We start from the raw sequence: 18,406 nt of genomic DNA, 5'->3' as shown, positions 1-18,406 counted from the left end.
AAATAAAGCACAAATGACACAGTTGGTGTGTTTGTGTGTCATGGCTGAATATTAATTACTTTTCATGATAAAAAAAAATCTGTTTCCATCATCGGGAAAGACAGAGCAGCATCGCTAAGGACATACAGACATCACAACGACCACACATGCTTGTGCTGCCTACTTTCGTCACTGTGATTCCCACAACAAATGCTTGCCACTTTTTACTGTAGTTTAAAAGTCTCTGCCACAGAAATGAGGAAATAAAAAGCTGTCTATATTACTCAAACTTCCCTGCTTCCCTGTCAAATTAATAGCCCTCCGACAACATCTCTGTGCACACAATCCCATCAACTGTTGACATTGGGCATTTTATTTTGAAATATTTGCAGGACCATGTTGCCAGTAATGCAGGAGCTGCACGGCTTCAGAAAATGAGTGGAATTTGTGCCTATGAGCGTGGAAATGCAAAACTCATAGCAGCAAGCAGCCATGCAGCAACGCTGCACATGTGAATACCACAAGCATGAAACACGCTGCACTATGGCGAGGCTGCCATCACGCACTGCTGACGAATGCTGTACGAAAATGGCCTCTGGTCAGAAATGGGCTCAGATCATACAATGTAAGCCGAAAAAAATTCTCATAGATTCTAACTTTATACATGACTTCAGCTGACCTGCTGTATCACCCGCCTCTATGACAGTGAGGTATTTAAGATCCCTTGAGCAATGCTCCCATGTTGCTCCAGTGGATCTGTGCAGTGGAGAAAAAACTGAAAACTTCCTTAAAAAATAAAGTTAAGTCACTGAAAGGGCTGAAGTGCAGCTCGAGCTAACAGGGCACTTCAACCAACATCCCACTCTGCTTCACAAAACAAATCCCGGCTGAGCTGCGGAGCATCATTGAAAACGATTAAGCCTGGAAACAGGCCGGCAGAGAAAATATCAGTGTGCTGAAGACGTGAGGGCTGCAGGCGAGAACCACTCCTGCCAGCCGAGAGAGGAAACTGAGGAGCAGCAGGAGCTTCATTCTTCCTCCAAATTAGCAGAACAGGGGGACGATTTACGCTCCGAAAGGCTCGTCGGCTGGCGGCGGAGCTCTCCGCCTCCCCTCATCACACCCAGTCAATAGATTCACAGCAGCACGTTACGAGTTGTTTGGAAAATGCCTCCACAGCGCCTGAAGGATCAGCGTTTCTCCCTGCGATCATCCCACGCACAGATGACGGCAGGAGGATCTCACATTCATTATCCATCCTTATCAGCTCTAATGAGAGAGACTCAGCTCTGGCAGCGGTCCCCAGTCACACATTCATCCTCATCTATTCTGCACACTCCCAACTCTCTCATGTTCAACAGTAAAAACCGCTTCTAATGAGGAAAACATCAACTTTCAGTGCACCACAGAGAGCAAGAGCTGCATTAAAAACTCATCCAGTGAATACGTTTCAGTTCAGCTGAGACCACCTTCCTCCACACATCTCTAAAGAGTCAGTTCACCCAAATTACTGAAAGAAATATTTCAAATTACTGAGCCTCCAGTGGCACCTGGTCATGCACAGTTTTGCTTTATCCACCCCAGTACTATCAAGGTGAATTAAATATAGTTTGAAGGGCTTTATGTATTTAAAAAAGTCATATCTGAAGAACTCGACAGAGATGACAGAGATGAAATGTGTCTTAATTACTCTGAATAATCCACAGAGCATATCCCCAAAATGATGGCATCCATCTGAGACAACCATCTCAACAGATAACACATCTCAACACCTTAATTTCTTAAACAATAGTCAGGTTTCCGTTACAGATTTGCCCAAAACTTAAGCGATATTTTAGAAATGTTGATAAAATAAAATTACAAGATGACTGTGTTTCCACTGAGTGATGTTATGTGAGTTCTCCTCTCGTGATAACATTCCAAGAAGCATGGTTATGGATCTTAAACTGCTAATAAAACATTAGCAGCTTTATTTCTTTTGCAGACACCACACTAACCGTCATTATTTCTAATCCAACGCGACATACGTGGGTTATGCAATCAGTAATAGAAAAGCCCTCTATATGTGGGAGAGGCCATGTATGAGGGATTTCTGGGAGGTGATAGTCCACGATTTTACAGAGGAATTGTGAATTCAAAACTTCCGGATCATCTGCCCAACTTTTGAAGAGTTATGTGATGCAATAACACCTCTTGTAGCTCCTGCTGCATCCTGAGGGAGCCAGTTCTTACTGAGAAGCACACAGCCATAGCATCATGTGACCTAGAAATGCCCAAAAAGTGTTTCCATTGCAGTTTTGTGAAAATAGGGCTTTTTTGAATTACGTGAAATACCATCTCTTGTGAGCATAAAAACTTTTTGCTATAAGCGTTTTGTTTTGTTTTTTTGCTCTTGAAATTGAAGTGTTTCCAGTAGGCTGTTATGTATTTGTAATTTCTATATACGCAATTTGAGGGATAACAAAAACCTGCCTATTGTTTTTACTGAGTGACAGTTATCTGTAGACACACACACACACAAGTGAAGAGTTGAAGGTAAAGATGGGAACTCTATGTTGGGAATTATGGGTGACAACATCCATCTGTGACAACCATCTCAACAGATAGAGGCCTGTCCAGTCCATTTTCATTCCAAAGTGGTCAAATACTGCCACCTTTTCAGTGCTTTCGGTGTAAAATCCCAAACACCAAAAGCCATCTTATTTGTCTGCATGATGCGTGACTGACAGCATCAGCTGAGAACATGGCAGAACAGAACCATTCTCATTGACTCTTCGCTGGACGGCATCAGGGTAAAACGCTGCTGGTGCAGAGGTAATATAAGGAGCACAAAGATCACTACTGAGCGGGCGAGAGGGTTGATGGATGGGTCCAACAAACCCTAGACTTTCACGCAGGAGTCTGGTGTTCACTTCCTGTCTGAATGTGATGTTTTTTTTTCTACACCTCACCATGTGCCTCCTTCCCCTTATCTTAATTATACGTGCCAGCATGTGTGTTTGCTGACATCCTGGCGTCAGTTGCCAAATGCCTCTGTTGCCTAAACATAATCTCAGGCAGTGTAGTCCCACTATGTACTTGTGTTGACATCATGGTAGCGGCTTCCAGGAATGTCAACAGCAACGCGGCAATATGTGATGACTTGGGATGAGAACATGTTGGTCTGTCCCAGAGCTAGGGATTCTGGGGAGTGAATGCAACTCCTGGGCTCACAACCAGCATCTTGGATGCCTTGTTCAACCCAAAATCCACCAGCAGTCCAACAGTCACTGTCTCAAATCAACCAGAAGCACCAATGATGACAGCAAAACTCCCACCAAACCAGACCAGTTTAACCAGACTTGGTACTCACTCACAGCTCCACACAACAGACAGCCACAAAAAAGAGTGAAAAAAAACATTGAACTTACACGTGTGTGTCTTCTTCACAGCTGCTGACACACCTGCAACACAGAAAAAAAGGATTCAATTATTATTTTCAGCTCAGGAGGAAAGTGTTGTCTGATGTGAAGTGCATGCCACAGTGTGCATTCTCGACTCATTTCCAGGTCATCAAATACCAACGCTTTGTTACGTTCCTCAGCATCTCATACTGACTTACAAAAGCACCCTTTCACGTCGGTATGAGATGCACCGATCTTAACTCCACTTCAAAAGAAAATCACATATTTCTGGTCAAAAAGAGAAACAATCTGCTTTTAAACTTTATAAAAGACTTGGATATCAACAAGTTTTAGGATATGCGCAATGACCTTTTTAAGAAGGTAAATAAAGAAAAGAGAGTCTGACAAGTCTGCCGCTGGTAGAAAACTGTGAAAAAAAAAATCTGATTTGGATGCAGAGAAGCAAAGTGACAAGCAGCTCCAGCTGTTCATCTACTCCACATTTTGATTTTATAAATGACATATTAATGGACATTTATCAAATTATGCATGGCTGCGTGTAAACAAATGCATTAGTGGAATCTTTTTCATTGGCCATGTAAAAAGCTTAGTAGGGATATTGTCTTTTTCTGAAGCCAGACTATTTTGTGCATGTAAAATGTCAAAAAAAACAAAACAAAGCTGTAGGCAGCGATTCGGAGGTTTGTAACAGTCTAACAGCAGGTCTAGACTGCATCACAACAAATAGTTGGTGAGATATTGAGAAGAACCAGCTTTATTATTTAAGGCAGCCGACAGAGCAATGAAACGCTTCACACTGTGAGTCATAATGTCTTCCTTTACATCTCAAAGTGTCATTAGTTGTAACGTGTGGGTGATATTTTGGGGTAAACCTCGACACAAAGTAGCAGCAGCACAGTGACGCAGCTCGCCGTCTGGCTGATCTCCAGAAGGCCGCGGGGGGCTGGAGACAATCCTGGGGCCAAAATCTGTCGGGGCCACAGTGACTCGCTCCTCTGGTGACGCTCCACTCGCTCGGCCCATCTGGACAGAGTGTGTGTGTGTGTGTGTGTGTGTGTGTGTGTGTGTGTGTGTGTGTGTGTGTGTGTGTGTGTGTGTGTGTGTGTGTGTGTGTGTGTGCGCGCCTGTCATTGAGAGCAGGAAAGATGCCAAAGCTGTTACCCTGGCAACCAGGTCATCATATTTGAAAACATACACATACTGCCACGACAGCTTCCGACATAGCGCACTACTGCGAAAGGTGGCTTTTGCGTCGGTATCTTACGCACTGACAAAGCAGCAGTGTTTGACAACTTGAGAATGAAAACGGGCTGGCCACTTTTCAGGTAAAAGTCACAAAGCAACAAACTTTAAACATTTATATAATTTTTTTTTTTTACTAAAGGCCATCAGATGCAAATAAATACTGCATATGTACGACTGAATATATTGTCTTTTTAAGAGCAATGTAATAAATGTATCACTCCACAATAATGTCTTAAGAACAAATATAAAAAAAAAAAACAAAGAGGATCTAATCAAAGTAAATATATATTATAATGTATGTAGCAAGATGCCTCTCAGTGTAAAAAGCCTCCTCAGTGTGATCAGGGTCAGAGCAGCGGGAGGATAAAGCTTCATGGTGATTCTATCTAGTCTGATCACTTGTGGAGGGTTTCAGCTGCAAATAAGTTTTTAACAGCAGATTGTAAAGCGAATTTGTGTTTTACAGATTTTCTGAATGACTTTTTTGTGTTCTTAATTAACTATGGAATTCTGGATTGGCACATCATGTAATATATGTTTTCCTTTCAGATTTCCCCCTCTGGTACAGTTCACCTCTTTTGTCAAGTCCCCTCCCATCAGCCATCTGGTTGTCTGCCATCGCTCGCGCACACACACACACACACACACACACACACACACACACACACACACACACACACACACACACACACACACACATACACACACGATAGGATGTTCCATCACTGTCGAGGAGCCTGTGGAGGCAGACATGCAGTGCTGCGTCTCCTTGTTCAGTCCTTCCAGTCACCTGAGATTTCACTCACCTGAGGCCAACAGAACTTTTTAAAGTCTCAAATGATATTTATTATATCTACATTTCTACATAGCCTGTAATTTCTCAAATGGATATAATAAGCAACATTTTTTCTGACTCTGAGCTCGATAGAGGGTGAAAGGCCATAACTGATTGTTAGTGGCAAACTGCATGTCTATTTCTAAAATATTTTCCCATCAAGTTTCTTTAGCTTCAAACCTGTTTTGAGTCATTTTACTGAGTATCTCTCTTCCTTCTGACACAAACCTCTGATCTGATATCACATGACACAGCTACTGAGTGCACACTCACACTGCAACTTGATAATGTGATAAGATAGAGCTTAATTCATCCAAATAAAATATTTGTGCCAAAGATGCTCAATAAACCAGTCAATAAGGCAGACACTGCAGCAGAGGAAAAAACGTTGTTTAAATATGTATGACTTATTACAGCTGTAGTCTGACGCCTCTTATTTTTCAGGAGTGAAGGTCCTGATTAAGTGTTGGTCTGATACATGAAATGTCCTGAGAACAGCTGATGAATTACCAGAAAAGTAGTCTCATTCTGACCCCATTTTCATGTGGTGTTGACGCTATCCCCGCCATTGATTCTGGCAATCTCTATTTCCACAGATCTTGTCAAATAGAACAGATCTTCTATGACCAAAAACAAACAAAGAAGATCTGCTGAAAAACAGAGGGAGAGAATATAACTTTGCAACTATATTCCCTATAACTCGGAAGTTAACAAAAAAAAAAACAGAAATGCAAATACATGTTAATATGAAAGTGATTTTGTACCTTTTTTTAAAAAAAAAATACAAATCCAAGTGCTGTCCACCACCCTATTATGTCATAAGAGGCAGTGTTTAAACTTGATGCCGTCCTGCCGCGTTCCGTGTGGACGCAGCAAGTGCCATCAGGTGGTGTATAAATTTATGTCTGGCAACGTTTTCTCCTGACGTCATCCAGCAGCGTCTCATGTGCATGTGAAAAATGGCTTTTGGCGTCACAATCTTATGCCGAAAGCACTTTCAAAGCGGTGGTATTTTATGAGTTCGTAATGAGAACGAGCTGCTGACTACTGTAGTCTTTTGAGGTTTTTTGTGCAGTGGAAAAGAGACTTAAGCAGCATTTTTCATACGAGAAAAGAGCATCTTAAAGATAAACAAGCAAAGGACACTGATGCTTTCTCAAATATGCAGACACTGTTTCTCCTTCACACACAAACGCTGATGAACAGGTATGAGGACGGAGACACGGAGATCGACGAAATGGAAAGACAAAGGGCACTTTGTGTTACAGTTGGAATTGATACTTTTGATGATGAAAAATCTTTCTAATTTCTGACATTTCATCCTAGCTAAACAGTGAAAGAGCACAGAATCACTTCTTCTCAACACCAGGAGGACAAACTCCTGCTACTCCTTTCGCTCTGAAGAATCACTTTGAAATTGTCAGTTTACCTCCAGCTGACTCCTGAGGGACAAAAAGGACACAGTGGTGTTAAAGTGGAGAATAAACATTATTTGTGATTGACAACTGGTTGTCCTTACACTGTCCAGGAAATAGTTTAATACAAACAGTGGAACATTTTTAATAGTTTATTATAAACTAAAGGAGAAAAGGTGACCTTGTTAGATTGGAGTCACCTGTTCACACATGGGAGCATGATGAATGTCCCCTGAGGGCCACAGAGGGTGATTCATGCCTGCTGGCATGTTTTTGTTTCCAGGTCATTCTGGAAGAGAAAAATGGAGCAGTAAGAGAAAATAAGCCAGTCTCTTGTAATAAGAAATATTTCTTATGAGTTTATCTGCAGTGCAACGTAACGTCACGTTCAAATCCACACAGCACATTAATGCTAACATCAGCATGCTAACAAAGACAGCTCTAATATGCTGATGCTAAGCCAATATAGTGTTCACCATGTCAAAGGGATAGTTCAGTATTTTTCATAGAAAGTATGTTACATAAAGTAAATGTCAGTCAGCATAGTCCCAGTTAGGAGAAGCTAGGGTACAGCGGTCAGACACAGACACAACTTAAAAATCTGTATCAGTCTAAGTCAGTGTTGGGAAGGCAACTTCTGAAATGCATAAGGTTACAGATAACTCTGTCAAAATGTAATACGTAACTGTTTTAATTACTTCATCAAAGTAATATAACCTATTAGATTAGATTAATTTCTTGATTACTTTGCAAACAAAGGGGCAAATGTGTTGCACTCAAATTTGCATTTGTCATTTTGAGAAGATGCACAAAAACTCATTTAACAGAGGTTTTATTAATCAGGAGAGACTTTGAAGACATGTGTGTATGTCTATGACTTAGTATCCACGTTATGTACGTTATGTATGTTAATGACTGTTTATAAACTGTATACCGTGTGTTTGGATGTTTGCAGGTGCATACATATATGTATGTATGCATATTATGTTTAATTTATGAATATGCATGTATGTGTATATGTGTAAATTCAGTGAGACATATATGTGTGTATGTGTATGTATATATGTCTGTATGTATATACTCATAAAATGTAAGTTTTATATTTATACAACTTTAATTTTATGAGTATCAACTTGGAAAGATGTGTTCATAAATATGGTAATTAACTACATAATTATCATAATTATAAACAAGTTTTAAAATTAGTTTTAAAACAAGTTTTAAAATTAAGTTCGTCCATCTAATTTTTAAAAATTATTTAAAGGTTATTTTATAGTTTTACGCACCTATTTACCTTAGTTATAAACACAATTTTTTTAACTAGAGCTGCAACTACTGATTATTTTGATAATCATATCAATAAAAATAAGCATTTTTTTTCTCCCATCACTTTGTTCAAGAACAGATTATCAATGACAACAGTGCAAAAAGTACATAAACAGGAGGTTGCTTGAACATCCCTGAGCTGTCAAAATAATATTAAATTATAAATGATAAAAAATAAATACCAAAATCAAATATGAAACAATTCAAAAAATGTTGACAGTTTTTACAATATACCGTTACATTTCCTTATTGTACAACTGAACATATGTCATTCTTTTGTCATAACTTAACTTAACCTGCCATTAAGCTCTCCCCCTCCTCATTTTCATTTTAGATGTAGCATCATAACCATCGTGCTTGCGTGCCACACCATGTGATTTTGCATATTTTGCAGCTAACACACTTCCTTGTTTTGCATAATGTGAAGTGCTCCCAAACTTTTGAAGTTTTCATACGAAACGTCCTCTCTGCCTCCGCCATGCCTCTTTAAAACACCGGCTTCTCTGGTCTGCATGGGACGTAAACAGTCCCGCAACACAGCGAATGATGTAATAATCGCACAAACAACAAATCGTTTTTTTTGTTGCCAACACATTTAATAATTGATTATAATCAATTTTATCTATTCGTCGTTGCAGTCCTATTTTTAACTAATAAAAAAATTATTTAAAAAAAATGTCATTTTAAAGGAATTTGAAAGTGTTAAACTAATATTGTTTTTTATGTGGGACTTTTTTTAGGTGGCTGAATTACATTTTGTTGCTGACCCCATCCACAGCAGTACATTACTTAGTCTAACCGTTTTAATTTAGTATGTTAGCCTGCCAATATTTGCTATTTAGCACAAAACATGAAATTCAGCTGAGAATGATGCAAATCAGATTGTGAATCTAACTCACACCTAAACCTCTACTTCCTCCTGATCTGATCTGCTTCCTGTCAGATGACTCTGAGCTCAAACACTGAGCCTGCTGTGGTGAGAAAACCTGAGCAAGGTGAACGCAACCACTCGTGGCCCAGAAGAAGAAGAAGCAAAAAAAAAAAAAAAATAAACGATCCACTTGATTTCATTGATCATCAAACGCTGACCTGGAAAACGGCTTGATTTAATGTGGCTGCAAAAGCCCTCATCAGCAGAAAAGCCCTCGCTCTGTGTTTCCAAGTTCAGCGGGCGGTGTTGTTTATCTGCAGCGACCTTTGACTGCAACCAAAAATTAATCCTGCCTGTGCACAAACATACACACACACACACCCCTCCACACACACTTCATATTTCAAAGACATGGTAATAGGCATTGTCATAAAGCACCTACTAGGCTTTATCATGGAATCTAGGCCAGATTAGAATATTCATTAGCTGTGCCCTTTTCAACTCCAGGCTGCAGGAGGAGGAGAAGCTGCTTCAGCTCCAAGAAATACACAAACTCAGAATACTTTGGCTCTCAGGAAAATGATGAGGATCAACACAAGGAAGGAAAAGAGTCACCTCTGCTGTCACAGACGCTTTATCCTGTGCTAAAAACAAACAAACAAATGAACAAAAAAAAAAAGGGGAAATGTTAAAACTGAGAAGATATTTTGGGTCTTTCAGTTTTTACACGCATCTTTGGAACAATAGCAAATGTGAAATCTTAAACCTCTTAGATCATTTTTGATTTCCAAGAGCCACTTTAAACAGGCAGACCACAATACCTCTGGACAGAACTGAATCCACCTAGAACCACTTACAACAACTTAACATTTGACTAACTACTGAGCGACAGACAAATGTTCAGAGACCACAGTGTGCAGAGATGAGCTGTAATATCTAATCAGTGTGTCTGTATCTGTCTCTGTGTCTGTGTTTTTGCTCGTACTTTATATTTGAAACAACAGAAAAGGCCCAAACTTTTGGATCGACTTGTTAATCTTTTTACACTTAAATGAGGTGGTATTTAAGGTGATTCGGAAAAGCCATATTTCACAAAACTGCAATGGAAACACTATTTTGGCTTCTCTAGGTCACATGATGCTATGGCTATGTGCTTGTCAGTAGGAACTGGCTCCCTCATGATGCAGCAGGAGCTACAAGAGCTGTTATTGCATCACATAACTCTTCAGAAGTTGTGCTAATCATCCCGAAGTTTTGAATCCACGATTCCTGTGTGAAATCCTGGACGATCACCTATGTGGCCTTGGATTGGGCATTACGGCTAGTGTGGTGTCTGCAATAGAAATAAACCTGCTAATGTTTTGAACATCCATCGCCATGCTTCTTGGAATGTTATCACAAGAGGAGAAGTCGCAGAACATCACTCAGTGTAAACGCAGTCATCTCACAATTTTGTTTTATCAACATTTGGGAAATATCGCTCACGTTCTGCGCACATCTGTCACAGAAACCTGACTATGCTCTCATACACGCAACCACATTAGACAGAGTTGTGATTGGCCTGTCAGATTGCAAAGTTGATGGAAATTTGTCCAAAGTGGAACAGGACCGGACACATCTGCCCAAGCTAATACAATACAGGATTGATAAAAGAGTTTCCAAATGAGATTTCGAACAGTACATTTACAAACAACAGTGCACATTACCACTGCACATGCAACATATTAGTAGCTTCATCAGTGTTACTAAGTCTTACAGATGTGTTACAGTATCTGTCTGTAATGTCATCATTTACACTGATCTGTGATCAGCAGTTAGTGATTTACTTAGTGAACTGCTCCTCTTCCTTCTCTTTAGTGTGGTAAGACTTTCTGCCCCCCGCCCCTCTTTCAGTGTCTGTGCAGTCTGTCACAGCAGATCACACACTGACACACTGACCCAGAACCTGCAGCTCACTGCTGAAATATTCACAGCTTCACTGAGGAGAGGAGACGAGTGACGGCCGGGGATTCACTATGTGGGGCACTAAGTCTGCTTACAGATGACAACAAAGGACCAGCCAGTATGTTAAAATGTTATCTTCCTCCCGACAGCTTCATGTTGGGAAAACGACTTAAATGGATCAACATTTGGTTGGCACGAAAGTCGAGATCACGGAAGTGAAATTCCATTACATCTAAGAGAATCATTTTTACATATATAGATACAATCATTATGTGTTTACAATTGTAACTTTTTATTTAGGGGCTAAAGTGAGAATATTTTCTCTTATGACTGCTCATACAAACTACAGTTTCTTTTTCTTGTGTTTATTGTGAGTGAACCAAGAGAGAAAGTGTTGGTCTGTCCGTCAGTTTACATGCACAGTTTAGTCGAGCTACGGTTATGGCTCCATTAGGCCATTTAATTGGACTACTGTCCTCGTCCCAGTATACAAGCAGCGGGGGAGAATCAATTAATCGACGGAAGTATGTCCGACTCCACCACAGCAGGTGGAGATATGCCTGCTTTCAACTAGTTGCAATAAACCTAAATTATCTATACAGTCTATGAAATAGACCCAATCACAATAACAACTGTTTATTTGTAAAACTGCTGCGTCACAGTGCTAATCTTCATTGATTAGTTTAAGCCATCTATCAGTTTAAGTGTACGCTATATTCAGAATATTTTTACTGCTTTACCTTGCTGTAAGACAGCCCTTACCGACGGGGATTTGAAGCCGCTATATCAAAAACACCAAACTCCACAGAGAAAAACATTCAAAAGCGATATTAGTCCACTGAACAGCAGAGCTGCTGCTCTACCACTGTCTCCATCAGCTGTTGTGGAAGGTAAAGAGGAGACAATATTCAAATAAAGTGAACACTTACAATGATGCTGTTTTTTAGGTGGTAAAAGTATTTTTTGCTGCCACCCCGTCCACAGCAGGACATCATGTAGCTTCCACATCAGTGTTGGGAGACTGTACTTTACTTATCAGAGCAGGGGGGCAGCTGGGGTGTGACTTTTTCATTTAAAATAAATAGAAAATACTACCTTTTCAAGTTCTATGTCCCTCACATAAGCCAAAATTAATTAATTTTTTACTGCCTAGATTTTTTTTTATTGCTTTACCTGTTTTGCAGCGACCCTTCTCCCCACATACCTAACAAATAGTCCCGATCCATAATTATTGAGGGAGACCAGTGCGGCAGCCAAGAGCACGCACGGAACGCCTCGGCCAGTTAAAGTTCAACTGAGGTGTTTACATGACAGAATAGCTCAACTTCCAATCGCATTATCTGGGTGTGTTAGCCCGACTTAGAGAAATTTGACTAAGTCCAGTTTCAGTGGTACCAACAAGTTTACATGTATTTTAGAAGTCCAGTTTAAGTCAGACCAACACAACAATTTGACTTTTTCTAACATCAAGTAAACGCACTGAGTGAGAAGAAGAAGAAGAAGAAGAAGAAGAAGAAGAAGAAGAAGAAGAAGAAGAAGAAGAAGAAGAAGAAGAAGCTTGAAACATGGATTTCGGTAGAGAAAAACAAAGTCTTTAGCTACAACAAATCTTACACCCCAGTCACACCTACAGACTCAAAAATGAAGAGATGACAGGACGTCATTCACTGTGAGCTGAAGCAAAAAACCCATGCTGCCATACCAACGCTCAAGACTCCTAAAAGTTCAGCTTTGTGCAGAAATCCTCCGACTAACAGGAGTGACAATCTGACAACACTCAACACAAACCAGAGCACATGATGTTTTTCTGCAGGTCAGTTACATTAAAAAGTTCTTACCTGAAATGGAGGAAAGGCTGATTACCACAAACAATACTTAAATGAATAAATAAATAAATAAATGATGACGATGCATCCGGGCCACACATTGGTGCAGTACTGAGCAGTGTTGCCTCACAGCAAGATGGTTCTAACCAGGTTTCTTGTTTTAATTTTGTTTTAATTTCACCCTAACTCTACACTAGTTTTGTCTAATTTGTGTTTAAACAGGACTGTTTGTCTTTCTGTTGTTGTATTGCCTTCTACATATCCCATTTCTGCCTTGCTTTTTTTGTCAAAGCACTTCAACTCTGTGTTTAAAGGTGCTATATAAATGAAGTCATTATTATCATATCATATTATCAAGTGATGATTGAGATGGTTATGTGCTAATCATTACCATGTTAGCATTGTAAGAATGTAAGGGTGCTTTAACCACGCTGTGCCCAAAGACAGCATGCTACTGTTTGCTGTGCTGCAAACTCTTAGTCTTGTGTTGTGTTTCCTCGAAGGATTCTCTTGATCTGCGTCCCAGCTCCATTCTAAACTAATCAAACATTGAGTATGCACTCAGAACTGGGGCCTTTCTGTCGTCCCGCTCTCCTCCATAATTCATTGGCTGAGCTGAGCAGAAAGCAGCAACATAAGGAGACACATGAGGGAGGTAGAAGCCGCTTCCCTGTAGGGTTTGAGCGGGCTGGACGTCGTTGTGGCTCGGAGAGGAGGCATTAACAAGAAGAAGCAGACGACATGGTGAGTGGATCCCGCAGGGCTCTGATGGATGGAGGGGAAAAACATTTGCTCGCAATGAGCTGAGCCCCGAGGATACTGAAGGAAGAGCTCTCTGGGACGGAGGAACAGCTCCAACAACCTGCTCCAGCTGAGCTCAAGCGAATCCAACTTGCTTCTGCTGTAGTGAACTCATCAGCAGGAACACATTTATTACAAACACTATAATGTTTTATTTGTCTGTGGTTCTTTTCCAAACACTACTTCTCTCCACACGCACAAACACTCCCTGCTCATGTATTTTTCAGTCACCTGTCTGCTTTTGTTATGTTTCTCTGTGACTTGCAAGAACCAACCAGGTTCTGCTGTAGCCGTGCTGGCTGTGAACATGATGAAGTTGTGTTTGAAACAAATACTTGTATTCTGACCGCAGCTGGGAGTTTGTAAGACATTGCTTTTTGTCTTTTGAATAACCCCTCCTAAAAACATAACTGATCTGAAGTCATTTGAATCTCAAGTAAACCACACTCTAAGATTTAAACAAGTATTTTAAAAATATAAAAGAGCATCCTCACTTAAAACTAGGCCATCTCTGCAGTTGAAAGACACAAATACTTTTGAAATTGGTGCTACATGACCAGAGAAAACAGAAAAGGATGTTTTTGCTCAAGAGGTAAAAAACCTACAACTAACAGAATGCACTGCACCGCAATAGACAAATAAATACCTCTGCTGGTGGGTGACGTAATGCCTCCTTGTCCTTTTGAAACAATAGTGGCTGGCTTAAAAGAAATGATCTGATTGACAGCTATGACAGCTAATAGTGCACTCCCATTCAATGGAGCTGCTCGATATTGGTCGGACGGGTGTTTAGGCAAGAACTGCAGATATCATTACTGCGTACGTTCCGTTTTCACTGTGCAGGATGCAATATGGAACCCACTTCCTGTTCACAAACTCTCGCTATTACAGCCAAGAAAGTAATAGGCAGTGAAGTAACATAATTCATTTTTAGATTCAATCATCTGTCTCTTGATCCACTTCTGTACTGCAGCAGAGTGTTGCCATGCTGGGAACAGGGATATCCAGGCCATGGTTAGATGGAGGGAAGTTTACCAGTGTTAATTGACACACACTACCCACAATATTCTGATAAACAGGTGGTTGAAAATCGGCGTAGTATCCCTGCAAACGGCAGAAAAACAGTGCTCATGTGCTCTTCACCTCGATAACGAGACCTTTTTGGAGTGAATAATGAAAAGCTTTTTGGTGTTATTCTAACATGTCTTTGTGATTTCATACAGCTCCCCCTATTCTCTTTTTCTTTACATTTAGATTTCAAAAGCTCTTTGATTTATTTTGATTCTGTTTGCTTCAAATAACTTCAGAGGTCTCCCTCCAACCACAGAGTGCCTCGGCTGTCTGCCATTATTCAAAAGTGAGGAACATGCAGAGCTCCCAGCTGGCGCTCTTCAATGAGCTGCACTCAAACCACAGAGATCAACTGAACCAACACTCACACGTTAGAGTTGAAAGGACTACCTGAAGAGATTGGACTGATCTTTCCAGGAAACATTCAGTTCATTTTAATTCAGTTCAATTTAATTCAGTTCAGTACAGTTCAGTTCAATACAATTCAATTCAATTCAATTCAATTCAATTCAATTCAATTCATTTCAATTCAATTCAATTCAATTCAATTCAATTCAATTTTATAAAGCCCATTATCACGGTTTGGTTTTATAATGTATTATTTATGGCCTGCTAGGACTGTCAACCAGAATAAATAATAATAATAATAATAATAATAATAAAAATAATAATCATATAAGGTTTGAAATGCAATTTCGCTTTTCACCTCATGGTGGCAGTACCACTCTAACTCTATCTGGCTCTGTGACCTCACTGTGAACCCTTCTGCTCATTTCTGCCATGGCACCTGTTAATAAAAAGAGAAAAGTTGACAGTGAGGGCTGTTGCTTCCAGGAGAGATGGGAATTACAATATTTTTTCACTGAAAATCGAAGCAATTGTGTTCGCCTAATTTGACAAGAGACTGTTGCCTTGTTGAAGGAATTCATTGTAAAGAGACACTACCAAACAAAACAAGCTAACACATACGACAAGCTAACAGGGAGTCAGCATGCTGAAAAAGTGAAGCAACTGCAAGCTGCTTTGGCCTCTCAACAGCGAGTCTTCAAACAGGCCTGTGAGTCAAATGAAAAGGTCACCAAAGCAAGCTACAAAGTGGCCATGTTATTCGCCAAACATGGCAAACCTTTCACAGAGGGTACATTTATCAAAGACTATGTCATGAAAATAGTGGAGAACGTTTGCCCCGAGAAGAAGCAAGAATTTTCTAATGTTTGCCTGGCTCATAAAACTGTGGCACGGAGAATCAAGGACATATTCAGAGACAATTGGGGGACAGGGGAGTGACTTTTGATTGTTTTTCATGAAAGCACAGATGCATCTGACGCTGCACAGCTACCGATTTTTTTGAGAAGAGTTGACAATGACATGAACGTAACAGAGGAGCTGCTTGACCTCCAAAGCCTTAAAGGCCCAACATCTCAAATTTGATCATGTTATGAAACCTGTGATAAAGGCAATCAGTGCTATTCGCTCTAAAGCCCTATACCACCGCCAGTTTAAGCAGTTCCTGCTTGACATCCAGGCTGAATACTAAGATGTAGTATATCACAACAATGTGAGGTGGCTCAGTCGGGGGTCCGCACTGCAGCGATTTTTCCCTCTTGATTGGACAATTTATGGCTGAAAAGGGATAACCGATGCAAGAACTGTCAGATACTGTATGGCTGGCAGATTTGGCTTTTTTGATTGACATAACAAAGTATCTGAGTGCGCTGAACATTAGTCTCCAGGGACAAAATGCAGTGGAGAGCCAGCTATATGCACACATTAAGGCCTTAGGAACCAAGCTGCAACTTTTCCTAAGACACTACACATTTCCCAGCTTTGCAAGAAGTCATGGACCGTTTTTAATATACTTTACTAAGCACTGTTAGTTAAGTTAAATTAAATATTGTAATAATTAAATAAATCAAAGCAGAACCCATGGTGCTTTTATTTTGAAGGACCCAGCTGATCTCAGGCCAGAATTGTTGATATTTTTGCTGCTCCTGGAAAAAGCTGCAATACATATTCGTATATTCACCCACCCCTACTTCTGTGTCTGACTTCGTACCCAAAAAACACGTTCAAACAACAGAAGCAGCCCCTCTTTTGGGTACCAGCTCCTCCTGGTTTTAAGGAGGCTGGTCGGTGTCAGTGTCTTGTGCTGAATCTCCACGTTCAGAATCGCTTTCCAGCTCCTCCATGTTTGTTTGTTTTGGTTGCGTGCATTGCATAGATGCGCCCTCAGCCACGCTGACGGATGTAAAGCATTATCGGATAAGGTAAATGAAAAAGGGTAATATAAAAGCTTTTTTTTTCTTTTTTTTTGCCAGATGAAATATTCAATTTAACAGTGTCAACATTTATTCTGATGACATGGCTGTGATTTGACTGGATGGACTGCATCTGCAAACTGGAGATCTACAGAGAGTTCCTTAGAGTGTCATAGCAACGGTCTGACTGCTCAACACGTTCTCAACCCAAGTCGTCACATGTTGCGGCTTTGCAGTAGACTTCTGCATCTGCATATTACGCTCTAGGTATCCTTCTGTGTCTGCTGTGCAGGGATGGACAAAAGCACATGCAGGGATTATGCTGCATGTGGTTATGTTTAAGCAAAAAAATACTCAGCAACCAACGCCTGGGGCGTGAACAAATGCACATGCCGCAATGAATGGTTAGACTTCCGCATGAGGGTCCGAGGTTTGTTGGATCCATCTAGTGTTTCAACCTGATGCCGTCCAGCAGTGTATCGTGGACGCAACAGGTTTCATCCGGCCACATTCTCAACTGACACCAAACGGCTGGACAACACTTGCCTTGGCAGCATGATGCATTGATCGGTGACCTCAGTTGAGAACACGACCAGACAGAACCTGTTGCATCTACATGATACGTTGTTAAACGGCGTCAGATTGAAATGCTGGATGAGTCATGTATCACAGCACTGATACCGGTTCTGTCTGGCTGCTGTGTCGTGCAGTTGCAAAAGGTGACTTTTGGTGTGGGAATCTTACAATGAAATTATTGCAAAAATGGTAGAACTTGATGAATTTGGAATGAGAAGGGGCTTGAATACTCACGGAAAAGAGAGGCTTTGATTTTTTATTTAATTTGCTAAAACTTCTATACCCCCTCTGTTCCCAATTTGTTATTTGGGGTCACTTTCTGTAGAGTCATCCCTGAAAAAGTCATTTAAATTGAATCTGTGACACAAGTGAAGAGCTCTGAAGGCACTTTACAAGGACACAAAGACCTGCTGCTGACTCACACTGTTCTGCCGATCAAAAACTGAAAAAAGAAGAGAAATGCAGCACACCCCCGACAAAGTCAAGAAAGAAAGAGCGCTTGCCAGAAAACATGATGTAAACAATGCGAGTTCCAAAATGTTCAAAAAGTGTTTCATGAGGAAGGAAACGTATTCACCATGTTTTTTTGTGAGAAACACTGAGTGTGAATGTAACTGTTTACAAAAACTCCGCAGGGAGCTTTTAAGGTGATCATTGCCAAGTGAATTCAAGACATCTCAGGACCAGCAGACAGCAGCCTGTAAACTGTGTCAGGTGTTTTGGTTGTTAGAAAGACAAAGTGTCAGGCAGCAGACACTGAAGTTTAGTCCTCCAGGCTACAGCAGGTACAACCTGCACTGTCAAAAACTACATTCTCTGCCACTTCACTGTGGCTGAAAACTGTTTTAAAGCTCT

The 18,406-nt window shown here is 40.5% G+C and overlaps 1 protein-coding gene across 2 annotated transcripts in view; it reads right to left on the bottom strand.

Annotated features, from left to right (window-relative positions):
* The window catches only part of LOC121941804 (nuclear receptor ROR-alpha A-like), a 119,602-nt gene that overhangs the window by 38,713 nt on the left and 62,483 nt on the right, over positions 1 to 18,406 (bottom strand). For both annotated transcript variants that reach the window (XM_088081190.1, XM_088081191.1), the window contains exon 2: positions 3,390 to 3,422. In XM_088081190.1, coding sequence (XP_087937316.1) covers positions 3,390 to 3,422 — 33 coding nt within the window. The remainder of the gene's footprint in view (positions 1 to 3,389; positions 3,423 to 18,406) is intronic.

The sequence above is a fragment of the Plectropomus leopardus genome, chromosome 1 (genome assembly GCF_026936395.1).
Source record: "Plectropomus leopardus strain MGB_pleo_1.0 chromosome 1, ASM2693639v1, whole genome shotgun sequence".
Taxonomy (NCBI): domain Eukaryota; kingdom Metazoa; phylum Chordata; class Actinopteri; order Perciformes; family Serranidae; genus Plectropomus; species Plectropomus leopardus.
The sequence above is the reverse complement of the archived record's forward strand: the minus strand, read 5'-3'. Positions and strand labels throughout refer to the sequence as shown.